The sequence below is a fragment of the Bos grunniens genome, chromosome 5 (genome assembly GCF_055505025.1).
Source record: "Bos grunniens cultivar Pamir isolate PY7600 chromosome 5, Bosgru_T2T1.0, whole genome shotgun sequence".
Lineage (NCBI taxonomy): Eukaryota > Metazoa > Chordata > Mammalia > Artiodactyla > Bovidae > Bos > Bos grunniens.
The window spans coordinates 91694805-91713581 of NC_141169.1; the positions used below are offsets into that span (position 1 = coordinate 91694805).

Here is an 18777-nt window from a genome sequence, read left to right on the forward strand (position 1 = left end):
TTAGGAATGAAAGCCAGCCTTTCATAGTTTCACCAAATGAATTCTGCCATCTATGACCATTATGCTTCTTGCCACCGATAAAAATTATTTTGCTGTAAAACCTCACCACTGTTTTTGAAGCATGAAGTCCACATAATAATGTAGATGACCTATGTCAATGATCTAACCTGGACTCCAGCCAGGGAACCCAAACTTGGAGGAGCAACGTGAAGGGAACCTGAGCTCCAAATGACCTCAGGCCAGCCTTTAGAAGCTGGAAGGTCTGCAGTCAAAATTAGTAAGTCACAGGGAGCCTTTATGGATGTTAATTACATCCAACCAAGGACTTCGCGAAGTGCTTGAAAACTAATACTTATGGCTCAACAATTAAAAAAACTTTAGATACTGAACCCCTTTAATGGTTCATTTTCAACCTTAAGAAAGTATGATTCTACTTGAGGAAAACTGATTCTATTAAGAAGCGAGATTTAATTTGCTGGGTAGAGAGGCGGCAAATCTTCTGGCTGTGGTTTTTATTACTGTTTCCCTGAAAACGATTACCTTCATAAGTACTTTCAAACATCCTGTCATTTCCTACCCACCCCCGCCCCCGTCAATACCTCCGGCTTTCCCTCTGTGCAATCAAATTTTATTGTTGAGACAGCAACTGTTTCTCACAGCTGTCCCTTGGGAAAATTAGGAATGTGAGCAATGAGGGTGGAGGAGGAGAAAACAGAGATGAGCAACGCATCATGGGATGAGAGGGGCCGAGCTGCACTCCGGAGAGGAGAGACTGGCTGACAACCGCCCAGACCAGAAGCAACGCATCATGGGATGAGAGGGGCCGAGCTGCACTCTGGAGAGGAGAGGCTGGCTGACAACCGTCCAGACCAGAAGGATGTCCCGCTACCCCAAAAGTTCATCTTCTTTCAACCAAAACATTACTAACTTAATGCTGTCTGGCTCTCTACTCCTGAAAGGTAAGAGTTATAGTAGGTCTTCAGTTAATTGTGTATGCATTAGTTCATTACAGTACTTTATAAATCGTGCATCACCAGCTTCCCACGTAAAAACACAACACTTTCTCATCCACGGGCACCTGCTTTTCCTCCATGTTCTGGCCTTTACTTCTGGTCTTTTGCAGACCCTCCAAACCTTTTTTTCCCTTTATTTTTTAATTTTCAAAAAAATTGTATTGAAGTACATATTTACACACACATATGTATTCTTTTTCATATTCTTTCCCATTATGGTTTGTCACAGAATATTGAATATAATTCCTTGTGTTATACAGTATGACCTTGTTGTTTATCCTTTTTTTCCTTTAAATGTAAAAGTTCTTTCCGGTTTTCCCTTAGAATCTTTACTTTATCCAGCCTCCTGCTGAATGAATGCTTCTCCTTTCATCCTTACTTTTAAGCATGTCTGATATAATGATGATGACACTCCAAATCTTATTCAAGTCCAGATCTCTCTTTGGAGGTACAGACTGCAGACACCTCAAATCTAACCTATCCAATCACTCATTACCTTCTGTCTTCCCAATCCTTCCCTATGCAGTGAGAGGCACTGGATAATGCCTGACAACCAGACCAAAAAAGCAGAGCACCATTCTTGATTTCCCCCAGCCACTCAAATTAGATTTGAGTGAGACCAGTCTGCAATCAAGCACATCCAAGTACTCAACTAGCCTTGTCAATTACAAGTTCAGTTTTTGAACTTTCTCCAACTCATTCTCCAGATTCTACTGAACCACCATTCTGCAAACATACAACTCCTCTGGCTTCTCTCTCCAGCCTTGCTTCTTGTCCATCATTATAGCAGTTGTGATGATGTGAGCCTAAGCCAGACTCACGGCTTTGGAGCCTCTTCCCAGCACTACACACTCCTGAGCTGTGCATACCTAAACCAAGATAAGCATACCATCCTTCATATCTGGGCTCCTACTTTACTTCCTCCAGAGAGGTTTCCCTGAAACTTTAGGCTGGGCTGGTTGTCCCTGAAACATCTTCTCTTCTTGCTGTATTTGTCATCGTATGCAGTATCTGTTTAACTTTCTCCTCCACAAGACTAAGAACGGCTGCAAGAAATTGGGACTATATCATTTCAGTATTTTACTTCCTGGTCCCATGATTACCATATAGTAATTATACAATAAGTATACAAAAGAACAAGTGTGTACATGAATGAATAAATGCTTAGATGAATAAATAATAATACTTAGTCATGTGCATCATGAGTTTAAGAAAGCCAAGGAACAAGACTGAGAACCAGAGCACCTAAGCCTTTCCGGTCACCACACTACATGTCTCAGGAGAGCTTCACATTACATTAAGCTGTAGAAGCTACTAATGGAAAACAGAGCAGGACGGTGGAGAGAGTGAAGACAAGTTGTGTGTGTGTGTGTGTAAGGGGGCAAGGCTAGGTCTTGCCCCCTTCCTTGCCTCAAACAAACATGATCTGTACCCACGGCCTAAGCCTTCTTTTATGCTGGGCCAGGGAGGATGGTTCCTTGCCATCAGTAAAGTTGGATGAACATTTCTCAGAACACTGAGAGACAGAGAGAAAAAAAAAAAAAAAAACCCACACACACACACATCTGATTACCCTGAAGAAAAGATGAGTCATGAAGCTGTAATATCACAATGGAATTTGAATTTAATACATTGACTCTGTATCTCAGAAACCAGTCTCCCACAACACCACAAGACACTTACCCCCTGGTTTCCTCTTCATGACCTCTTCCCTTCTGGATTTTAATCCACTGCTCCAGCTGTTGCATTGAATTCGTTCTCTGTATGACTCGATCAGCCTCTGTGTGTAAGGGCCCCGTATTGGGATGACTTCCGCCTCTAAGATCTGCCAGGCTCACATTGACTGTTTTGTTCTCTGAACTATTCAAATTGACTGGCCTGTAGTGTCCAGTCTGACCTGGGCATGTCGACCCGCTCTCATATTCAGACGACAGAGAATTCAACTTTACACTATTAATTTTTGTTAAAGGTCTATCTTGGCCATCCTTCTGAAATCCATATTTTTCAGCTTCTAATGCCTTTTTTTCTTCATTTCTACTCATTTCCTTGTTTTTCTGGTTATTTTGGACCTCTGGTTTAATTAGCACTCTATGATTGGGAAAGTTATTGATCTCTTTAGCTGGTGCATTTTCAGATGTAATCTTATCCACTCTGAAATCAGAGAAGAAAGGCAGAGTAAATCAGATGAAATAATGCACATGCTATTTTTGGGATTCACTCTGAAAAAAAAAAAAAAAAAAAAAAACATAAAACTACCTTTGACTTTACAAAAAGCCCTGAAAGGGTTGCAGAGGACACGTCTGCACAAATCCCCAGTGTCATGGCATGAAAATTCAAGTACGACACCAGAATGTATAAATAGAAAGGGCAGAAAACTAACCATAAAATACACAGTGTAGAAAGCACTGGAAAACAAAAAAAGTGGTGAGTGTCCTTACCATTAGAAATCTGAAAAGAAAGCAAATGAGGCTGCCCTTTGACCGTGAAACCACAAAAATCCATGCTTAAAAGACCACAGTAGCTGGTCGTTTGAAATAAACAACATGGTTTCCAGCCAGGAGGGTTAATGCATCATGAGACAAACATGACTCTGGTTTGTGGAAATGGACATTATCTTCTGATGCTATCAAAGACTGAGACCATGTGACCAACTCTCTGTATTCCTGAGGACTTAAGTTTCTGAGCTAGACTACATGTGCTCTCTCTTTTTTTTAATTTGTGGAACTTCTAGTAGTTACACTGTTGTTTTGCTTATTTATTTTTTGGTTGAGCACAGGCTTTCTAGTTGCGGCCAGGTTTGGTGGGGACTGGAGGAGGAGGGAGAGCGTGCAGCTAGTCTCCAGTTGCTGTGTGTAGGTTTTTCTCATTGCAGTGGCTTCTCCTGCTGCGGAGCAGGCTTTGGTGCACGAGCCTAGCTGCCCTGCAGCATGTGGTGGAATCTTCCCGAATTAGGGATCAAACCTGTGTCGCCTGCATCGGCAAGCAGATTCTTAACCACTGGACCACCACGGAAGTCCATAGTTCCACCTCTTACTAGTTGAGTTTCCAGCACGGTACAGAAATTACTGAGCCTCAAACTCCTCTTTAGCAAGTAGGGAAAACTTTAGCACCAAGGATTCGGGACTGCTGTGAGCTCCACACGAGTAAATCTGTGGCTGGCACAGACTTTATCACCACTACCATTCAATCTCATCAAGCAACTGTGGATTAGAATCTGGCATCTCATGTCCACGTCCCTGCAGGAAGAATGTGCTGCTTAGCAGTGTGCGCCTGAGCCAGCAGATGGTTTTACTGCTCACCATGTCAATTGCTCTATCTGGGTCTTTTTGATGAGAATCAGCTTTCCTGAGACCAATCACTTCCAGGATCTGACCAGACCAAGCTAAGTGTCTGTACCTGCACAAAACTGCCAAGATGATACCACACTGGGAGGCTCCTTGAAGAGGGAACTGACTACCCTTGCACATTTCAATATATAATAACAATCCTGCTGGATCCTAACTGTGCTGTTGCTGCCAGTGTCAGTGATAAAAATGCATGTGTTAAAAATGCATAATCTATATATATTCTTGGAGGAGGAAATGGCAACCCACTCCAGTATTCTTGCCTGGAGAATTCTACGGACAGAGGAGCCTGGTGGGCTATAGTCCATGGGGTTGCAAAGAAGTCAGACACAGCTGAAGAGACTTAACAACATACATATTCTGTTCAGCTATACAGAGATGGCTAGTTAGGAATAAAATCAGCGAGAAAAAATAAAAAGAAATGTGACTATTTCCCTCAGAGTACAGTTATAGACCGTCCATATATTTAGGTTTAGATAAAATTCATGGCTTCACATTGGAAGCAATATTAGACACTGAGAAATATCAATAACCTCAGATATGCAGATGACACCACCCTTATGGCAGAAAGTGAAGAGGAACTCAAAAGCCTCTTGATGAAAGTAAAGTGGAGAGTGAAAAAGTTGGCTTAAAGCTCAACATTCAGAAAACGAAGATCACGGCATCCGGTCCCACCACTTCATGGGACCAGATGGGGAAACAGTGGAAACAGTGTCAGACTTCATTTTTCTGGGCTCCAAAATCACTACAGACGGTGACTGCATCCATGAAATTAAAAGACGCTTACTCCTTGGAAGGAAAGTTATGACCAACCTAGATAGCATATTCAAAAGCAGAGACATTACTTTGCCAACAAAGGTTCGTCTAGTCAAGGCTATGGTTTTTCCTGTGGTCATGTATGGATGTGAGAGTTGGGACTGTGAAGAAGGCTGAGCGCCAAAGAATTGATGCTTTTGAACTGTGGTGTTGGAGAAGACTCTTGAGGGTCCCTTGGACTGCAAGGAGATCCAACCAGTCCATTCTGAAGGAGATCAGCCCTGGGTGTTCTTTGGAAGGAATGATGCTAAAGCTGAAACTCCAGTACTTTGGCCACCTCATGTGAAGAGTTGACTCATTGGAAAAGACTCTGATGCTGGGAGGGATTGGGGGCAGGAGGAGAAGGGGACGACAGAGGATGAGATGGCTGGATGGCATCACTGACTCGATGGACGTGAGTCTCAGTGAACTCCGGGAGATGGTGATGGACAGGGAGGCCTGGCGTGCTGCAATTCATGGGGTCGCAAAGAACTGGATACGACTGAGCGACTGATCTGATCTGATCTGATGGAGCTTCTTCCACTTGAAAGATAGAAGTCAGAGAAGATCTATGCTATAAACACATTTATCCAAGCTAATTTCAGGAGTAGTGAGAATTTTTTAAAACACTAAGTATCAAATATATGAAAAGGTCTTTTTAAAAAGTTACCTCTAATCTACCTAAAGCTCTTAATTTAAATTACAACTGCAATGACTTTTCCCTCAGTTTTTCCAAAGACTTAAGAGATGTAATCAAAAAAGACACATGCTGACTTCTCCCTAAATGGAACCAAAACTTATTCAAAAATGTATATTAAGATAACATAAATAATGTAAAACCTGTGATCTAATTTTAAAAAGTAACATTTAAGTTACTGCAGAAGATACATGCAAATACAGAAAATGATCATAATGGGCTGAGAGACAGAAAATTATTCAGAGAATGTATATTATGCTTAGAATTTTTTAATGCCATCAATGGCCTGCCCATTGGGGAACGATGACATTGAAGTTCATAGGTTAAAATACTTCATAAATGAGCTAGAGATAGAATAAAAGGTGTAATTTCTTTCTTTCTTCCTTTTTTAAAATTAATTTATTTGGCTGCTCTGGGTCTTAGTTGCAGCATGCGGGATCTTTAGTTGTGGCATGTGAGATCTTAGTTCCCCGACCAGGGATCAAACTCCAGCCTCCTGCACTGGGAGCATGGAGTCCTAGCCACTGAACCACTAGTCCTTAGAAGATGTAATTTCTACAGGATGATGGTGACTGACACCAGGTTGGACACATAGGTGGTATTCAATAATTCCTGGATAATTGGGCAAATTATATCAACACAACTGGCTAACAATTGCTATGGGCAGATAATCAACAAATAGTTGTCCAGAGTCAAGACACAATATTGAATATCATCTTTATCAGCATAAATTAGGAGTAATTGTTAGTAACAACAGAATGGTTCCAAATAGGAAAAGGAGTACGTCAAGGCTGTATATTGTCATCCTGCTTATTTAACTTATATGCAGAGTACATCATGAGAAACGCTGGGCTGGAAGAAACACTAGCTGGAATCAAGACTGCCGGGAGAAATATCAATAATCTCAGATACGCAGATGACACCACCCTTATGGCAGAAAGTGAAGAGGAACTCAAAAGCCTCTTGATGAAAGTAAAAGTGGAGAGTGAAAAAGTAGGCTTAAAGCTCAACATTCAGAAAACGAAGATCATGGCATCTGGTCCCATCACTTCATGGGACCAGATGGGGAAACAGTGGAAACAGTGGCTGACTTTATTTTGGGGGGCTCCAAAATCACTGCAGATGGTGATTGCATCCATGAAATTAAAAGACGCTTACTCCTTGGAAGGAAAGTTATGACCAACCTAGACAGCATATTCAAAAGCAGAGACATTACTTTGCCAACAAAGGTTCGTCTAGTCAAGGCTATGGTTTTTCCAGTGGTCATGTATGGATGTGAGAGGTGGACTGTGAAGAAGGCTGAGCGCTCAAGAATTGATGCTTTTGAACTGTGGTGTTGGAGAAGACTCTTGAGAGTCCCTTGGACTGCAAGGAGATCCAATCAGTCTATTCTAAAGGAGATCAGTCCTGTGTGTTCTTTAGAAGGAATGATGCTAAAGCTGAAACTCCAGTACTTTGGCCACCCCATGTGAAGAGTTGACTCATTGGAAAAGACTCTGATGCTGGGAGGGATTGGGGGCAGGAGGAGAAGGGGACGACAGAGGATAAGATGGCTGGATGGCATCACTGACTCGATGGACTTGAGTCTCAGTGAACTCTGGGAGTTGGTGATGGACAGGGAGGCCTGGCGTGCTGCGAGGCATGGGGTCGCAAAGAGTAGGACACGACTGAGCAACTGAACTGAACTGACTAGTTTTTAGAGTGGAAAATACAAGAAAAGGAAATAGAAGTTGAAATTCTGGGATAAGTGCAATATATGAAACTAAATTTATCTAGAAATCATATATTTTAATGACTATATTGATTTCTGTATTCTAAACAATTCCCTGAAAGTCAGTATTATCTGAAGTTAGTTTTATCCTAAGATTTTCTTTTTTTTTTCACCTAACAAATTTTCTGGAGCTCTCTGTCATAATAATCTCATCTTTATGTCCATCCAGGTCATTTTTACACATGGAATTCCAAAAGCAGATTTTCCCATTATTAGCTCTCAATCGAGAAAATGCATTATGTTTGAGGTAGCTATTCTTATAAACAGGTGTCCCAGAGTTCAACCTTGGACCTTCTTTATTTTTTTCTGCATACTATTGCCTAGCTCTAATTACTAGTGATTAGTTAAACTGATCTGAAATAGATAAACATAAATTTACTTATACAGCATCAACTTGAGTCTTTTAATCAACACCTCAAAAGACTTTAATTTCCTGAGAAAATAGTAAAAAGACCAGACATGCAAGTTAGCAATCTTCCTTATATATGTGCTCAACTGTTGTTGACTCAAAAAAAAATTTAACTGTATCATAGATCTTTGTCCAAAATATAGGAATATATTTTAAAAATGCCACAAGCTCATAATTCAGCTAATATTTACATATTTTAGAAGCTGATTTCCTCTCACTAGCTTTTAATATAGTTGAATATTAAAATGATTCATATGTTAAGGCAGGGGGGAAAAATCACACTTACATCAATTTTAACAGTACATATTTATATAACCAAAGTAAGTCCTGGAGTTTTAAAAGAAAGAAGATAGAATTCATTAAGAAGTAGATATATTTAGAAATAATCTAGATGCTTGATGAACTATTTTCTGGAGACATTCATCATGAAACAATCAGAAATATCCCGGAAACACCAAAGAAATGAAACATATCAAAAACTTTTATTTCAACTGATTAAACTTGAGAAACATACAACATAATATAAAAACACAGTGAAATTAACTTCATGAATATAAATTCTCCTCTAAGATTCAGAACCTTAAAAAACACTGTTCTGTGTACTTTTAAGATAGCAATTAAAAATGTACTTACCGGATATTAAAGGTAATTCTGTAAGAAGAAAGAACATTCAGTTGGAATGTTAGGATTTGGGATTCACCTCAGTACATGGGTAGGTGAGAATGAATAAAGAGGGAAGGTGGGATAAAAATTCAGGTGGTATCTCAAACCAACTAGAGGTGTACTGATTTAATATAGAAGATGAACTTAATCCTTGCTTTCTGGGGAAGAAATGGTTCTGTATCATGACTACTAAAATGACATGTACTATGATAATGATGTATTTGCAAGGCAGGGGATAAATATAAGTGGAAATCACCACTGCTTTCCCTACAAGCCTTTACCTTTTCACAGGTTCTGTCTGCACCAGGGCAGCATCTAACATGGCTTTCATCCATAACTCCATTTCCTTTCCTGTGTCAGTGCAGAAATAATAGGTCCGCATGTTCGGATGGGCAGCCTGATCGAAAACGACATGATTGTTTTAAATAGAAATATGGCACCTATAAAAGTAAAAGAAAGAAAGTAAGTTCAGTGGCTCCCTACACAGACCATTACTATCAAATTTCAAAGAAAGTGGACTTGTCTTACTGAGTTGGCCAAATGTTGGGTTTCCGATGTTATGGAAAAACATGAATGAACTTTTTTGGCCAACCCAATACATATAGATATAGAAATAAGGGACTTCAGAAAAACACTATTCAATATTGAAAAAATATACACATCTTACATTTTTTTCTCCTATCTTTATCATTTTTCATTTTCTTAAAAAAAAAAAAAAAGTTTAAAGGAAGGGAAGGTAGGAGGAGAAGGAGGTAAGAAAAAAAGCACCTGGCTATCCCTGTTCCATGGACACACCCCAAGCAATTTCTATTTACAGTTCACATCTCTCTGTTCAAGAATGTTTCACAGCAAACAGCAACTAAAGTCACTAATTGCATTTCCCTCCTGTGGCAGCAATTCCTTCAGCCCTTAAAAGTTGCTGCTCTCAAAGCAGTTTGGCTAATCATTATAGACACCTATACACAAACATAAAAGATTCATAAATGACCCCAAATGGCACTGCCCTTTAGGTTTTCTTCTCAAGTATCAGAGTAAAATATAAATGCTCTAGGTTTGAGGAAGAAGCCCTATATCACCAGTAAGTGGTTTAACCTGCCTCCACCCACAGAAGCAGATGGAAAACAATGTCATGGAGGCCCTGCTGAGGGACAGCTCCCCAGTGCAAGGACTGAGCGCTCGGCTCAGCCCTGGGCCAGCAAGGCGAGGACGGACAGCAGCAGTAGCTGCCTGTTGAGCAGAAAACCAAGGCCAGTTAATACAACATTGTAAATCAACTAGACTTTAATAAAAAAAATTTTTAAAAAGAAAACAAAGGCCAAGGTGGGAGAAACATTCTTTTTGCCTCCTAGTTTATTTATTTATTATTTTTATTTTTTGGCTGTGCTGGGTCTTCGTTGCTGCACACTGGCTTTCTCAAGTTGTGGCGAGCAGGGACTTCTCACTGCAACGGCTTTTCTTGTTGCAGAGCATGGGCTCTAGGGTGCACCAGCTTCAGCGGCGCATGGGTTTAGCTGCTTCGTGGCACATGCAATCTTCCTGGACCAGGGATCGAACCCATGTCCCCTGCATTGGCAGGCAGATTCTTAGCCACTGTACCACCAGTTAAGTCCTGAACCATTCTTAATTTCCACTTAAAAATGCCTGAGACAGACTTCCCTGGTGGTACAATAGATTAGAATTTGCCCGACAATCCCTGGTCTAGCAAGATTCCACATACCTGGGGGCAATCAAGCCCATGCAGCACAACTGCTCTAGAGCCCACACTCTGCAACAAGAGAAGCCATCATAATGAGAAGCCCACGCACCAGAACTAGAAGTAAACCCTGCTTGCTGCAACTAGAGAAAGCCCACATAGAAACCAAGATCCAGTGCAGTCAAAAATAAGTAAGTAAATAAAATAAATTTTAAAAAGCCTGTGACAACTCCCCAGTAGACACTGAAAGACAAGGATAAATAAACACAAGTTATTTCAGCACAGAATGAGGCAAAAGAGTTAGTCTAAAGAGATGCAAGGAGAAGACCTGGAGCAACAGACTTTACTCTGAGATCCTGACTGTCTGCTTTATCTACAGCGTCAAATTAGCTTCTTGGAAACCTTTTTCAGAATCAAGATGTAAATAAATTGAATCAATACACTGAGAAAATCAACTTACAGAACCAACAAATACCATTTGACTGTGGAAGGGATATAAAATTGTATACAGAAACCATGAGAAAGAATCAGCTCAAAAACAAACAAACAAAAAAAAGAATCAGCTCAAGCGCTATATACTGTTAAAGTGATTAAAACCACCAGAGTCTCTAGACTAGACTAAGGGGTGTTTTGGAGAGATGGATAAAGACCCACTGCCCATATCTGTGATGAGTGGAAGGAATGCTGGGCTGGCACTCAGAAGTTCCAGCTGTGGCCAGGGCTCAAGACACTAACAAACCACACCCAAGCTTGCAATCTGTCAAATGGGAATATGATGGCAAAGTTCCCGATTTAGCTTTTAAGTTCCACAGTGTTGTTCAGCAATTGTCTCTACTTCCTACTTACCACTGTGAAAACAGCAGGATCAACGCCAACAGACTTAGTAGTAAACATGGCTCATAAATTCAGAGAAAACAACATCGTGGAGGAGAGAATTTGAAAACAGAAATCATCATTCTTGTTACAGATAAAATACAATCAAAATTAAACTAAATAATTACAGAGACAATATACTCATACACGGTCACTTTTATTGCTATTTTAACATCATATTTATTGATATTAAAAAAAAATCTCTCTATATATATATAGAGTCAAAGACCTGAGCAAAATATCCTGTCTACTACAAATTCAATAAACATTTGCTAAGTTGATGAGCAAACAAAAGAATTTAAACCAGTGCCCCAGTAACTAACTGTCAGTATCAGAGAGTTTGGCATTGTACTTTAACAAATTATTATTTTGACTTATTGGTATTAAATGTTGTTGTAACATACGGAAATGGGTAGCTTATGCCTTCATAACCAGTGGTCTTTGTTCGGATATAACCTTCTGGTTGAAGCCACCCACAACCCTCCGACCACTCTGCCTTTCCCAGTCTTTTCTCTGTAATTATAAATGCAACATGTTAACTGGCCAAAATTGTAGCTCAGCTGCAGTCCTGACTATTCTTTAAAAGTGGACAGGAATTACAGAGTGACTCAATTTTATAATGGTACACACATTTTCACTGTTAAATAACAGCATACGTTACCTTTATATTCTTCTTTTTCTTAAAATGAAATTTTTACATCAAACCCCTCAAGAGTTCTAAATTTAAAACTGACTTAAAAAAATAGGTGACTTCCGAAATTTATGTCAGCCATCATCATAAAGCAAAGAATGCAGCATAGTTTTTGAGAACAATAGCAACAAAATAACCAACTTAGCACTAAACTACTCCAATACTTTGGCCACCTCATGCAAAAAGTTGACTCACTGGAAAAGACTCTGATGCTGGGAGGGACTGGGGGCAAGAGGAGAAGGGGACGACAGAGGATGAGATGGCTGGATGGCATCACCAACTCGATGGACATGAGTTTGGGTGAACTCCGGGAGTTGGTGATGGACAGGGAGGCCTGGCATGCTGCGATTCATGGGGTCACAAAGAGTTGGACATGACTGAGTGACTGAACTGAACTGAACTAGCATTAAAGGGGCTTCTTATTTGAGGGTGTTCTACTAGCACATCACAGATGGGTGAGTATTATTAGTTAAGGGAAGCGAGCTCCGGTCTGCTTAGATTTAATAATAGATTTAATGTTTCATCTTCAATAGGCTCTCAAAACTATCTGATATTCATGATGTACTTAGATCTAAGAGCACCTTTGCAAATCTTCTCTAAAATCATGAGTGCACATGTATGAGGTTAAAAAACACATTATCCCCAAGTTTATTATGAAAAAATTCAAATATACAGTAACTTTTAAAGAACAATACAATGATCACCAGGATAGTACAGTTATATCTATCAATTATTAGCATTTTAACATATTTGCTATATCTAGCACAGTGGTCCCTGACCTTTTTGGCACCAGGGACCAGTTTCATGGAAGACAATTATTCCATGAACCCAGGGAGGGATGGTTTCAGGATGATTCTCATAAGGAGCCCGCAACCTAGATCCCTTGCATGCGCAGTTCACAGAAGGGTTCAAGCTCCTATGAGAATCTAATGGCTCTGCTGATCTGACTGGAGCTGGAGCTCAGGCAGTAATACAAGCAATAGGGAGGGGCTGTAAATAAGGTGAAGCTTCACTTGCTTGCCTGCCTCTCACCGTGGGGCTGGGTGGCCTGGTTCCTAACATGTCTGTGGCCCGGGGGTTGGGGACCCCTGATCTAGAACCACTTGAAAGGAGGCACGAAAGACACCTGGCCCTTTAATACTTCAGCATGTACTTCTTACTAATTAAAGGGACACTCTTCTCCTCGACCCTAAGACCGCTATTATATTTCAAATATTAAAAATGACTGTAACTAAAATGTCTTTTTGTGATAATCCACAGTCAATATCCATTTCTTAACCAATGCAACATTCAAATTCAGAAAAAAAAAAGTATGACTATGTCCTTACCTTAAAAGCATATTTGCGGTTAATGTGATCCTCTGAGGTAAGCAGAGCTATCTGAAAACTGGGCAACAGTATGCTTCCCAGAATACCCTCTTCTTTCTCATCTGAGAGGTAATTGAACATCTGATTAGAATTTCCAGTGTTCTCATGAAGCAGAATAAATTTTCTCAAAACTTATTTTGACAAAACCAAAAGACTTTCATATATAAATTTGTGTAATTCATTCATGTATTATATTGTAAGGTTTTAAGGGAAAACATTAAATAATGGAGTATATATATACTGCTTTACTTTCAACAAAATTCCCTGTCTTAAGCAAATCAGAACTTGGCCCACATGTCAGAACAAGGTCAATTAGACATAAAAATGGCAAACCTTTGGCATATAGACTGCATTCTACAAAGTCCTCTGGCATGTGATTCACTGAAACTACATAAGCGTGTAAATGGTGACACTGAAAATTTACAAAATGAATCCACCCATGTTTCCCATAGGATTTAAACAGGCAACCATTTTAAAGCCCAGATAGGCATGGCTCTCTCATCACAACCTTCAGACTTTGTTCCATGTCTTATCAATGAAGCCTTTCTTGACTGCTTTATTTTGAAGTGCTTCCATCCTGATCTGTCCCAGAACCTTCTCTTCTCTTTCTGGAGCTCTACCACAATGACCCTTAACATGTGCCCCAATACCTCTGAAACCCTGTATGTTTTATTTTTTACTTATCATCTTCCTCTCCCCGACTAGAATGTAAACTCCACAAAGACACTTAGAACAATAGTAGATGCTCAAACATTTTTGAATACATGAATATATACACATAAAAATATCTTTTAAACTATACTTGAAATATTATATGCTTCTTAAACATGTATTCTTGAAGGGTTGTTTTTACCAGTCACTATGATACACAATAAAGTTAAGAGAATAAATCACAGACCTACAAGGCAAGCACATAAAATATACCTAGGAAAATGTCAAAACATTCATTCTCGAACAGTATAGATTCACATTATTAACTTGCTGCTTGGGGGCAGAGATGTCTATGAAACTTGAAATATATAGTACATTGTTAGAGACCCGTAAGACAGGTTAATAAAGCTATGCATTAGGCTGGTGAACTCAGCAATGAGAAAAATCATAAATTAGAAATAAATCTTTTTATTATGCTTGCCATGTTTTTATTATTATTATTATAAACTTAACAAGGGATTTCACTTATTTTCCCCTCATTTCTAGAATATATGTTGAAACTTCCAAAAGAAAAAAGTCACATTAGAGGTTAATTTCTGTAACTCTTCTCATAACACTGGAACAAAATTTTGCTTTTATTATATTCATTAGTTCTCTAATATAAGACAGAATGAACAAAAGTGTAGATTTATTCTGAAAGGGAAAAAGGGGGGGGGGCAGAAAGCAGACAACAATTATAAAGAATGACAACTTAAAAGAATGAGTCACATTCTAATTTTAAATCCAATTTTATGTTTATATAAAACATATAATCAGAAACAGGTCATGAAATCATCTTTATTAAAAAATCATTTTTTATCAAATAATAAATTTTTCTATGTTGTATAACTGGAAAATTGACTTTCCTAAAGTTATTTCAGAATATGCAGAGGTAATAAGCATAGAGTGACTTCACCAATTATCATGGACTGTTTCCCAGTTGGATTCTAAGTAGCGGTAAGATCTTGCCAAGCTACCGGATGCTGGGTATCTCAGTGTCATCTATCATAAAACTGAAGAAAACAGGACTTGCCACAAAGGAACATGCTGTGAGGGTTAAATGAGTTAACAGACATAATGACTGCAATGAGGCACTCAGCCCATGCTACAAGTTCAGTAACAACTGCCATTATTATTATATAAAACTGAAGGCATATAAAATCTTCATCAAATGACTATCCAAAGTCATATGCTACATTACTTATATGTTCTTGAAAGTGAAAGTGTTAGTCTCCCAGCTGTGTCTGACTCTTTGCAGACCCAAGGACTACAGCGCACCAGGCTCCACTGTCCATGGTATTCTCCAGGTACGGATACTGAAGTGGGCAGCTGTTCCCTTCTCCAGGGGATCTTCTCCACCCAGAGACTGAACCCAGGTCTCTTGCAGTGCAGGCAGATTTTTCTACCATCTGAGCCACCAGGGAAGCCCTAAATGTTCTTAATCAAGGCATTTTTTTTAGTTCTCTACCTAGGTAACTGTCTTAGTTTCAATCACACAGAGGGCCTTGTACTCTGGTCAAGCCAAGGGAAGGTACTTGATGTTTGTAGAAAGAATGAACTCCTTGTCGGGGACTGGGGGTCAGCCAGGTGTTTCCCAGACTGCAGGGAAGCCTAACTCCTCCTTCTGCCCTGTCCTACTTCCCTTCCTCCCCAGCCCCAGGTCCTGATACCAAGACCACTCCCCAGTAAGCCTCTTGCACACTGATCTCTATCTCAAGGCTTGCTTCCTCAGGAACACAACCTGGGACAGGAGCCATAAGAATCCCAACACCTTAGTGGATTCAAAGGACATTTTAGATCCACCGTTTCTTCTGCTTCAAGGAAGTTTGAGAACAACATAAGACATACATACAATTACAGTTTCGTGTTTAATACAGGAGTTTAAATTTACTAGAATGACAAACAAATGTCTTTTATGCCTTGATCTACTTTTTAGCCTTTCCTCTTGCTAGGTTTTCAGGTACCTTTACTCCTTAAGCTCTGCGTGTTATTTTACAAATATGCCATGCTCACTCATGCTGTGTATGTACTAAGCAAGTCATTTGTCTCTAGATCAACCTTTCCTGACCCCTTCCTTGTACAGGCCTGGTCAACAGTCATCAACACAACTGAATACTACAACATTCTTTCTCAGACTCCTTCAGCTAATCTGTGAGCTCCATAAGGAGAGGAGTCTATATTGTTAATTTCTGCATCTTACCACCTATTAAGATGTCTGGTGCATCAAAAGAGCTCACTGCTGGCTACCACCCTACTCTGAAGCCACCATCATTTCTACACAATGTTTCCTTCCTTCTACTTTACAACCTGTTTCCTAACAGCAGCTTGGGGCTTCCCTGATAGCTCAGTTGGTAAAGAATCTGCCTGCAACGAAGGAGACCCTGGTTCAATTCCTCGGTCGGCAAGATCCCCCGGAGAAGGGATAAACTACCCACTCCAGTATCCTTTGGCTTCTTTTGTGGCTCAGCTGGTAAAGAATCTGCCTGAAATGCAGGAGACCTGGGTTTGATCCCTGGGTTGGGAAGATCCCCTTGAGAAGGGAAATGGCTATCCACTCTACTATTCTGGCCTGGAAAATTCCATGGACTGTATAGTTCATGGGACTGCAAAGAGTCGGACACAACTAAGAGACTTTCACTTTCTCTTCAACAGCAGCTTGAGTGAGCTTTTCGAAAATGTAAATTAAAGCACATTCCTCTTGTGACTAAAAATATACTGTCGCTTCCTTGTGGCATTTTGGGCAGAATCTAAACTCCAATAGCATCCTACATGGATCCTACATCCACTTCTTCCATCTATCTCTTTCCCTAGTGCTAACCCTAGAGCTTGGGTTACTGCTTTCTTCCTGCTCCTTCAATATGCCCAACACTTTTCTACCACAAGGCCTTTGAACTACTGTCCCTCCTGTCTGGGATACTCTGCTTCACTCTGGCTCCTCCCTGTCACTGGTATCGTGGTACCTAAACCGTCTGCTCAGAGTACTGATCCAAACAGGCTCCTGCCCCGTGACCTTCTTTTGTATCATGACCTTCTTCTCCTAAAAGCACTTAACCGTGGTCTTGTTTATTTATCTGAGTGGATCCACTGTCTCCCTGACCTCTGGAGATTGCAAGCTTTATGGAAGCTTTCTTTCACTGCTATTTTAATAATACCTGGAATGAACCAGGTCTTGCTCAATAAATATTTGCTGAGTGAATTATATCCCATGTTAAGTTTCATCAATAGACTGACTACAGAAGAGAGCAATTTCCGTGCTTTATCACAGTGTTCACAAAATGCCCGGTGTTTTGTAAAGAACAGTGAGAACCTGGGCTTCCATCTGGTATTGGATGCTATTCTATTGTAAAAAAAAAAAAAAAGCAGCAAAGCTCTTATTCTCTCACTGTATTATTTTCCATATCTGTAAAACACAGACTGATCTGTTAAAAATTTCTGACAGCACACTCTCAATGTTAGAGTATTAGATGCTTGGACAGATAGAGAAGAAATGAATGGGGCTGCTATATTCAATGCACGAGGGAAGACGAGATTAGGAATTTTCTAGCGGTGTAATGGTTAGGACTCTGTGCTTTCACTGCTCCGGGCCCGGAGTTTGATCCCTGGTCAGGGAACTAAGACCCTACAAGCCCCATGGTGTGGCCAAGAAAAAAAAGAGAAGATTAGATTTGGGTGGGGCAGAAACTTGTGGTTAGGACAAGTGCCTGGGTGCAAATCCTGGCTCCTGAGACTTGCTAGGGGAGACCTCAGGTCAGCTACTGGACCTTGCTGCCCTTAGTTTCCTCCTGTGTGACTGTGCAGAATAAGATCTGCCACCTTATCAGGTGGCTGTGTTGGGAAGATCCCCTAGAGCAGGGAACAGCTGTGCACTCCAGTATTCTTGCCTGGAGAATTCCACAGACAGAGAAGCCTTGAGGGCTACTATCCACGGGGTCACAAAGAGTTGCACACAACTGAGTGACTAACACTTTCACGTTCAGCTGGCTGTGAGGAAGAGATGCAGTAGGTCATAATGTTATGTGCTTAGCAAATGGTTAACAGTCTAAAAATTGCAAGTTATTAGGATCTTTTCACTAAAATCTGAGTTTTCATTCAAAATCTAACATTTCCTGTTGATAAAGTAGCAAAAGTGTAGTATCATATGCTTCTTTCCAACCATCTGAAGAACAAGAGGTGAGTGAAGTGATATTTCTTTCTTTTCTATATTTTCTTCTTTTTCATATTCCTCCTGTCTAGGGAAACTGCACTATAATTAATAGATGTATTGAATGTAACACACATATGTTTAAAAATAATATGGAATCTCATACTCAAAATGGCTTTGGAATTCACCTTTATTTTTTTCAAATTACATTAAAAGTTATTTTAATAAAAGTGATGAGTAGCAAGGATACTTCCATAAGCAATAATAATATCAAATGGCAAAGAATTTAGTGTTCTTTCTGTTGCAAATTAACATTAAGAAATTTTTTATGTGAGAAGCAGAAAACATTTTCTTGTTCTTAAAGTTCTAAATTTAGTCTATAAAACATACTGAAAAAAAGAAAGAAAAGTACAAATTATAAGCTTAGGAATAATGTATGAGTTACAAACACTGACTTTCTGAAAGACTGGGAAAACCTTTAAAGAAAATTTTAAGTCTTGCACTTAACTAAAGATAATACCACAATTGCAGCCCAACCAATATCTCTACGCCAAACATGAAATTTTATAGGTTTGGTTAATTCTGACTCAGCAGTATTTCTCAACCTCAGTATTCAGTGAGGGGAAAAAA

The 18777-nt window shown here is 39.8% G+C and overlaps 1 protein-coding gene across 13 annotated transcripts in view; it reads right to left on the reverse strand.

Moving 5' to 3' along the window:
* The window catches only part of PLEKHA5 (pleckstrin homology domain containing A5), a 262192-nt gene that overhangs the window by 79817 nt on the left and 163598 nt on the right, over positions 1 to 18777 (reverse strand). For 11 of the 13 annotated variants that reach the window (XM_086401863.1, XM_086401862.1, XM_086401861.1 and 8 more), the window contains 3 exons: positions 13278 to 13378; positions 8974 to 9089; positions 2697 to 3164 (listed from right to left, as the gene is read on the reverse strand). In XM_086401863.1, the coding sequence (XP_086257989.1) occupies positions 2697 to 3164; positions 8974 to 9089; positions 13278 to 13378 (685 nt within the window). Of the gene's footprint in view, positions 1 to 2696; positions 3165 to 8973; positions 9133 to 11231; positions 13379 to 18777 lie in introns of all 13 variants that reach the window. The other 2 variants (XM_086401870.1, XM_086401868.1) reach the window with 1 other exon arrangement.